Here is a 9,263-nt window from a genome sequence, read left to right as displayed (position 1 = left end):
GGCTCTGTGCTGACAGCTAGCTCAGAGCCTGGAGCCTGCTTCAGATTCTGTGTCTCCCTCTCTCTCTGACCCTCCCCTGCTCACGCTGTCCCTCTCTCTCAGAAATAAAGAAAACATTAAAAAAAAATTAAGGTGTACAACGTGATGATCTGATACATGCATGTAGTAACCACCACAAGGTTAGTTATTAACACCCCACTCCCCTCACAGGATTACTTTTTTAATGTGTGGTAATAACAATATCTGTCTTAACATCTTTCAAACAGATGATCTATATTGCTAATTATAGTCATCATGTAATACATCCGGTCCCCAGAATCTGCTCGCCTCCCAGCAGGAATCTGTACCCTTTGACCAACGTCTCCCCATTTCTCCTACCCTGTATCAGGTTTTAATGCAGAATTCCCCAGAGACATCACTCCTAAACAGATACCCTTTAGGGGCCCTTCTTTAACAATGTTTACACCTTAATGGTGATGTTTAATGAGGAAGAACCAGAACTATTTTTTTTTAAAGATGAATTCAAATAATTTAGCTGGGAACAGAAAGTATTATTCCATAGTATTTATGAGTCCATGGGACGCCTGGGTGGCTCAGTCTGTTAAGCATCTGACTTTGGCTTGGGTCATGATCTCATAGTTTGTAAGTTCAAGCCCTGCATCAGGCTCTGCACCCTGCTTGGGATTCTCTCTCTGCCCCTCCCTAACTCAAGCTATCTCAAAAAAAAAAAAAAAAAGAAAAAGAAATAGAGAGAGAGTCTATACATGTAATTATAGGTTATGGAATTACAATATCACAATATATATACAATGTACAGAGATAATAACACAATAATGGATCACGAGGGATTCTAATTCTTTTAAAAAATTTTTTACAATTTTATTTTAGGAGGTGCCTGGGCAGCTCAGTCAGTTGAGCATCTAACTCTTGGTTTTGGTTCAGGTCATGATCTCACAGTTTCATGAGTTTGAACCCTGTGTCTGATTCTGTGCTGGTGATGTGGAGCCTGCTTGGTATTCTTTCTCTCTCCCCTTCTGCTCCTCCCCTGCTCACACTGTCTGTCTCTCTCAAAATAAATAAACTTAAATATAATAAATAAATTAAAAAATTTTTATTTGCGAGAGAGAGAATGCACAAGTAGGGAAGAAGGGAAGAGGCAGAGAATCCCAAGCAGGTTCCATGTCCAGTGCAGAGTCCAATGCAAGGCTCAGTCCTACAACCATGAAGTCATGACCTGAGCCGGAAACAAAAAGTGTAGTTGAAGGCATCAGTCAGCAAGAGACCCGTTCACAGTCCCTGGAGGACAGAGACCTAGAAGTTCTAAGTACAGCAGGGCAGGGGCATCAGAATGTGCTGAATGATCACTATGTCACGTCTTAACAGCTCTATTAGTAGCGGCCAGTATGTGAAGAGAGAGGCCTGTACATTTTCAGTGAGAAATCCCAAATACTGTCAGACTCTGCTCTTGGGCAGTATGCTCACACGATGTTCCTCACAAGATATTTTCATTTTGCATGTTATATCACCTACTTCCAAGAGGAATCTGAAAGAGCTTACGATAAAAGAAGTTCAGGTACCTGATTCTGACAATTAAACAACAGAATTTATGGCGTGGATGGTGGGTACTGACAAATGTAAGCCACACAGATGCTGTGTGATGGGAACAGAAGTTAGTTCTGAGACTCGGTAGCCAGAGGAAAAAAAGGAGGAGAAAATCAGTAGGAATAAAAAAAGACAAGTTTTGGAAATGCAAGGAATAAAAGATCAACGTGGACTTGACCTGCAGATGAAGCACAGGCTGAGAGGACAGAGAGGTGCGTGTGAAGGTCCGCGGGTGGCAGCAGAGCACAGCCACAACTGCAGGCGACCAGGCAAGTGTGGCAGAAACCAGGCGGGATGTGGGATCCTGGACAGGCCCCAGCAAAACATCAGAGAAAAGCTGCCAGGACACGGTCACTTTCCAGGTCAACAGTGGCTTTAGCAATCCAGAGTGATAAGTAAGAGGAACTGAGAAATTCTGGAAGGAAAGGTACCTTTCTGGCTCTCGCTCTTCGGTCCTGACATCTCCTGTCTCAGGGCACAGACAGAAGCTTCTCGTACCAAAGCAGAGAGGTCTGCACCCCTGTAAAAACAAAACCATCCTCACTGATTTATTCTTAGACACTGCAAAGAACAGAAAGAAGTCTGACAGCAATTTTAAGTCATATATTATACAATTAGGAAAGAAACCTACCTATAAAGGTGGGGTAAATGGATTATGGTCAATAAGAAAGAGCTTTTCACTTTTACTTAAAATTTTTCTAACTTTCAAAAGATGGGTAGTTACGATGCAAACAAGGCAATGAACCATAACTACTCCAATGCTAACAGCTATAGATACTAACGTTAATGTGACAAATGAGTCGCCCAGTCAACAGAAAGAAACAGACATACATGTCGTAAAGCCTTCATTCACAAGGCCTACGCTGCCAACCAGCTGACCGTCCACACGCTACCTAATGTCTCGAGAAAGCTTCTACAAGAAGTCATTTATGGCACCCAGTTCAAAAGGGGGAACGTAAAGACCAGAAAGTCTTTAATGCCTTTGACTCAAGCCCGAACTGAGTGGGCCTGTCATAAATGACCTACGACAGGAAAGCTAGCAAGCCTTCATGTAATCACGCTGTGTGATAACAGACCGAGTCAGCATGGTTCCTGAGTTCGGTGGAAAACGCCGGTGCTGACTGGTGCTTCACCACATTACATCTTTAACAGAATTCTTGGAGCCCTTTGGGAAAGAGTTTGAATCTAGGGGGAAAAAACTCATTTCTAGACATTAAACTTATTTCATGTCTGAAGTTGACAATCCTGATAATATATAAAATTAAATGCCCACAGAGCTTACATAATGAAGTGGATCCAATGTTTCTGCAGTTAGGGGCTGATTTACAATGCTACTTAATAATTACATGCATGTGTGGGTGTTCATTGCTCCCCTTTACAGTAAAACCTCTCACACAGGTGTGGAGACACCTTTATCACAAATGAATAGCTGAAGCCTAGAATTATATGTCTTTCAAAGTGTGAAAACAGCGGCATAAATCCTATAAGTGTACACCATTCAACCATAACCTTGACCCTTTATAATGTACACCCCACACTGTGGAATCCAAGGATTTGGCCTGGGCTTACTTAGCTCTGCTGTGAATGGAACATCTTTTCAGATTTTAGCACTAGAAGCTCTAACTACTCACTTAAGCCTTTCCTCCATTAACAGTAAGTTCCTAACAGGGATGGGGTGAGGGGGAGACACTCTCCTTATAGGGTGGGAGGGGTGTTACCACCAGGCTTGGTGCTCTGATTGCATCCTGTCATCCAGACAACCCCTGCTCATGCACCTGAGCCAGGGCTGCTGGACAAAGAAGAGGCTTGTGACCCTGGACAACGTATGAGAAACCCTGGACCCTGGACGTATGAGAAAGCGAGGAAAAAGGAGGTATCCTGACTGCCCATCCCGAAAACAATCAAAGTGGTTTCAAGTGCAAGCGTCTTGAGAAGAGACACACAACTCTTCAACCAGAACTGGAAATGACCAAGTGCCTGTTCTCTACACTGCTGAACAGAGACTCCTGAAGGCCTCAAATGTGAAACATCGACTTGCTTATTTGGCTTTGACCTACAAGAATGTCCTGAGCACCAAGTATACTGAAGATAACCAACAGGGCTTTAAAAATAAGCCAGACAGGCACATGTCTATCCGTGAGTTAAATGTGAGTTTCATTTTCTTCTCTGTCTCCAAAGTGAAAGTTAGCAAAGGCCTGATTTCTGGCTTCTGCTGTCGGCTGCTGGAGGCGAACACCCTGAGCCATGGGAAATGCAGCTCACACCTTACTCTTGGAGGTGCCAGAGCACCTGGGAACACACAGCCGACAATGAAAGGTCGGCTCAAATGTTCCCGGAAAGGGACAGACAACCGGTGAGGGCACGGGGGCTGTGTACCAGGACTCAACACACAGGACTGGACTCCCCTCCTGGGGCTGAAAGTTCCTCGGGGCCTCAAAATGGGTGGTCCCTTCTCTAAGAAGGAAGAGGCCAGAAGAGGGGTTTCACAGGACCTCCGACTCAATGCTCCCCACACGACCACCTTCCCCCATTTCGCCCGAGACAACGGAGCTTCGGAGATGTAATGGAGCAGAGAAGCAGGTACTCACGAATAGCAGTCACAGCGAAGGTCCCCAGCAAGGGCTTCCAAACTGACATCTGCGGCCAGCGGGGGTTTGGTGCCATTCTAAGAGAGAAAAAAATCAGCTTCCAGTAGGTTTTAAAGTGCAGTACTTTTCCACATTCTAGGTTCTTAATAAACAGTAATGACTGACTCAATGAGTATCACTGACTCCTAGACCAGTGTGGAAAGATTTTTATAATTTCCAATTTCGAGAAATAAGGTTAAGAAGCAGATGCCAACATTCAGAAAGTTAAAGGCAAATGATTTATGCCTGTGACGTCTGAAGAAACTGCAGTCGTGGCAGGAACAAAATCCACCACCTGATGCTGTCCACGGGGAGGAGCACCTCTCTTTGGCGGGTTACACAAGGCAGACGCTGGGGCAGTGCTCTGCTGTGACGTGGGGCTGGCCAAGAACCTGAACGGAGACAACGACACAGCCCTCCAGGCTCCGTGTATTCTTTCGGAGCTCTTATCTAAACCCTGATCCAGACATTGGTGCCAAGGCCTCTCCGACTCACACACCAAGGGAAGCTGGAAAGGATAAGCGTCAGAACACGCCGCACAGCGCCTTACATGTACACTGCAGATTTAGTGACATTTCAGTGACTAAAACCACAGAGGCAAACAAAAGTTCCTAGTGCTTTAAGATGTGTGAACTGGTCAGATGGTAGGTATTTGCTTTACTCTTCTGATTCACAACTTACACATACGCTGCGTACAGTCTTCCCTTTGTAGCAAACACCATGTTAGAACGCATAGGAAATAAATCAGCCTCAAGGTGAGTTTTAAGGATCAGCGCGGCTGGTGCTCTGAGGCAGAGGTCATGGCCAGATGGCCGGGCACTGCACGCAGACGCCCCGTGACTTATCACTTCTTCCCAGCTCGGCCTGAGTAAGGATTACATAAACTATGTCTGCGAGCTGCTATATTTGATAAAATGCAAATGCTCATCTAATATAGGTTCAAGAAATAGTTGTTTCCCGCATGATCCACTTTGACCTGGGAAGTCATCCAGGGGAATAAACTCCAGGGGACCTTAGGCGAATACTCTTGGTGCTTTTTTCTATTTTCCTCCAGCTCTGTGTAAACTAGATNGAGCTGAAGTTGGATGCTTAACCGACTGAGCCACCCAGGCACCCCAAAAAAGGTAATCTAAATATAACTTAAGAACAAATGACTTACATAGATGTAAACCGGAACCATTTCTAGGTGGAATTTTCAGCAAATGGTTTTCAAAATCTTTTGGTTACTCATAACCTTAAAGTTTTGCTAAATTAAACTATGAGTTAAGTGAAATTCACTGCATGTCTAGGTCACTCACAAATGAAGTACCGAAACGCTACTAAAACCAGGTTCATCTACTTTGGCTTTGCAGAGGGACACAAGATACTTGGGTACATGTTTTGGAAACATGTTTTGTGTTGCCAAAACATTTACTGTGAGAAAGCATACATTTCTAGAGATTCTAAGTATTTACAGGGGCGCCTGGGAGGTGAGTGAAGAGTCCGACTCTTGATCTCAGCTCAGGTCATGATCTCATGATCTCAAGACCTCTGTTGGGCTCCTTGCTGGGCATGGAGCCTACTTAAAAAAAAGTATTTAGAAATTTGCAAAGGCACAGAAGGCTAGTGAAGGAACAGTTCACAATTGTTCACTTCTCAATTTTCATTATAAATTAAGGTTTTTAAAAGTTAAAAAAGAATTTCAGTCAGGTAAGACTGAATACATTTAAGGGTTAAAAAAAAGTTTCAATACCAAAAATGTGCTTATGTACAACTGAACCCGAATTTGCTCTCAACTGCGGCAAGGCAAGTTTCCTTGGATTACTAGTCTGCTCTTAATGAGAAATTACATAACTGTTGAACTTTCTGTATTTGCCCAAGAGGTCTTTAAGTAGCCCAACACTTAAACAGGTGTTTCACAGTGAACTATGATCCTAATCTGACCATATGGTTTAAGACCTCTGATATTTTTGACAAGCTTCCCAATTTCAAATCCTAAATGAAGTCTTTTTATCTTAGAATTAACTTCGAAATTGACCAGAGGGCCCCTAAAACATATCAAAAGATTTTTTTTCTCTCCTTCTAGAAAAGAGGGAGATGTTGAAGCAAGGCTCACTTGATAGTACAATCAACATATTGAATAAGAAGTACCACCAGGGTTCTATTTGTGTAGTTTTAGAACTACTGCAGAAAGTAGAGTCTGATATGTCCTGGAATAACATTGTCATACAACCAGTTTTCATTTAAAGATGCTGTGTCACAGAAACAATCAAATCTCCTGTCAATTCTATCACAGTGAACTCTAATCAGATCTTTAACAACGGGCATTGTTTGAAGGTATTTGTCATTTATAGAGAGTTACTGTTTTACTCAGGCGCTTTTGCAATACCGTTCCTGCCAAAGTGGGTCATCAGGGAGGTTCACAGCAACGCCCTGGCACACACAGGTTTCTGGTAACTTCAAGATCATAAAAATGAACTGGGTAAGAATTTCTAGAACTAATGGAAAAACCTGATTCAAACAGAACAAGAATTGGTAACATGGGACTGAATGAACGGAGGTCACAGATTTATCTCTGGCTTGAAGCACTGGTTCCTTATGTTTTCTTTATCCAGATTTGAGGAACCATGGATGACTTACACTAGTCAGGTAAAGTACACCTTTGTAAACAAAGATGAAACACCTATCTCCCTACCTGATCCCCTAACATCCAAAAAATGAAGGTAACTATAGAGATAAACTTATTTGCACCTTTGTCATTCTCCATTCTAATCCTGTTCAGTGCCTCTGAGGCTTTGTTATGCACCTGTCACTAGACCAGGTCCTGAATTCCAGTTTCCTCAAACATCTGGTTACAACTCTCCAAAATAACACTCCACTCCCCCTGCCTTGCCCATGAATGAGAACCACTAAGAACAAAGTCTGCCTTCTGATCTCTGAAGGAGTCATGCCAGGTGGTCCTCACTGCCCAGAGGGCAGCAAACTTTTGGGTCTTCACCTCTGGGTACACACCACACAGTTGAAGAGGCTCCACCTGACACCTGGTCAGTCCTGCACCAGCAGTGCCCAAAGGGGAGAGAAGCAATCACCATGGAGGTGGGCTGCCTCCTCCCAGCACACCAAATGCAGCCTCCATACTTTAACTAAACATACCCCTCTCTTCTCTCTCCTCTTCCCTGGCATTGGGCTGAGAAGATGTCCTCAACTGTATCATCCAGGCCAAGACCAAGGTGGGTAATCCAACCTCCAAATGACTGCTGGACCTGCCCCAATCCTCCTGCCTCAGTTTCTCTTGAACAAACTCAGCCTTTCTCCATCATGCCTGTCTCTCTGAGCCTACGGTCTATTTCCCTGTCTTTAGTTAATGACCTCAAATCCAGGGAACCTTGCGTCCAGGTTCTATACAAAGGAGATACAGGGCACAGGTAACCAGAATAAAACCATCTGTGTGGTCTTCAGACCCTAAAAGTTTGCTGGACTCCATGGCTGTACCAGCACACACTGCGAGGTGTCCAGAGGGCAGCTGGAAGTGGCACCCAGCCTTAAAGTTTTGGTCTCCTGAGGCAGGCTGTGGGCAGATCAGAAGGGGGGAGTTGTTAAGAAAGAGACAAGGCCCCAAACAGAGTCACTCATGCCAAATCCCAGTCAGCAAACCAAGACTTAACACCCAACCCAACCGTAGTCTAGCCTCTCCCAAAAGGTGACTTTCAGCCCACAGGCCTGGAACTCCCGGTCGCCACCAGTCAGGGGACCTCTTAACATGGGAAGTGGTCAGCACTAGTGAGACAATCCCCCTGACAGGCCTTTCCAACCCCTAAGGAAGGTGACCTGGTCTGAAATGATGCACTTCTTGCTAATACACTTCCTTGTCCCACCTCCTTTCTGCCTTTAAAAGCTTTTCTTTTTCTATAGCTCTTCTGAGTTTGTTTCTACCTGCTGGATGAAATGAATGCTCCCAGATTCATGAACTGTTGAATAAAGCCAATCTGATCTTTAATTACTTAGGTCAAGTGTGTTGTTTGACAACAACGTGAATGTACCAATGCCAAAGAATGGTGCACTTAACAATGGTTAAAATGTGGACAGTGATTTTCTCTGACCTTGGCTGTAGAGACATTTTTCCAGATAGGTCTCCTTGGGCAAGGGAAAACTAAAGTGAAATTAAACTATCAGGACTAGATCAAAATAAAAAGCTTCTGCACAGCAAAGGAAACAATCAGCAGAACTAAAAGGCAGCCTACGGAACAGGAGAAGATATCTGCAGATGGCATATCTGATAAAGGGTTAGTATCCAAAATCTATAACGAACTTTACATAAGTCAACATCGAAAAAAACCCCAGATAATCCTATTAAAATGGACAGACGACCTGAAAAGAAATTATTCCGAGGAAGATACACAAAAGGCTAATAGACACATGAAAAGATGTTCAACATCACCAAATATCAGGAAAATACAATCAAAACCACAGTGAGGTACCACCTCACACCTGTCAGAATTGCTCAAATCAAAAAGACAAGAAACAACAGATGCTGGCGAGGATGCAGAGAAAGTGGGACCTTTGGGCACTGTTGGTGGGAATGCAAACTGGTGCAGTCACCCTGGAAAACAAAGTAGAGTTTCCTCTACTATAGAACTACCCTATGACCCAGAAATTGCACTATGAGGGATTTACTCAAAAGATAGAGGAGTGCTGATTTGAAGGGGCACATGCACCCCAATGTTTATTGCAGCATTATCTACAATAGCCAAAGTATGGAAAGAGCCCAAGTGTCCACTGACTGATGACTGGATAAAGAAAATGTGGTTAAGTATACACAATGGAATATCACTTAGCCATAAAATAGAATGAAATCTTGCCATTTGCAACAACTTGGACAGAACTATGCTTATTTCACATAGCATTTCACTATGCTAAGTGAAATAAGTTAGGAAGAGAAAGACAAATACCATATGATTTCACTCATATGTGGAACTTAAGAAAAATGAGCAAGGGGGAAAAGCGAAAGAAACCAAGAAACAGATTCTTAACTCTAGAGAATACACTGCTGGTCAC

General features: G+C 43.5%; 1 protein-coding gene across 3 annotated transcripts in view; it reads right to left on the bottom strand.

Annotated features, from left to right (window-relative positions):
- The window catches only part of NVL (nuclear VCP like), an 84,711-nt gene that overhangs the window by 9,958 nt on the left and 65,490 nt on the right, over positions 1 to 9,263 (bottom strand). For all 3 annotated transcript variants that reach the window (XM_077779860.1, XM_077779862.1, XM_077779861.1), the window contains 2 exons: positions 4,191 to 4,267; positions 2,034 to 2,122 (listed from right to left, as the gene is read on the bottom strand). In XM_077779860.1, the coding sequence (XP_077635986.1) occupies positions 2,034 to 2,122; positions 4,191 to 4,267 (166 nt within the window). The remainder of the gene's footprint in view (positions 1 to 2,033; positions 2,123 to 4,190; positions 4,268 to 9,263) is intronic.

The sequence above is a fragment of the Crocuta crocuta genome, unplaced genomic scaffold (assembly GCF_008692635.1).
Source record: "Crocuta crocuta isolate KB4526 unplaced genomic scaffold, BGI_CrCroc_1.0 scaffold322, whole genome shotgun sequence".
Taxonomy (NCBI): Eukaryota; Metazoa; Chordata; class Mammalia; order Carnivora; family Hyaenidae; genus Crocuta; species Crocuta crocuta.
Note: the sequence above shows the minus strand (reverse complement) of the source record. Positions and strands in the feature narration are given on the sequence as shown.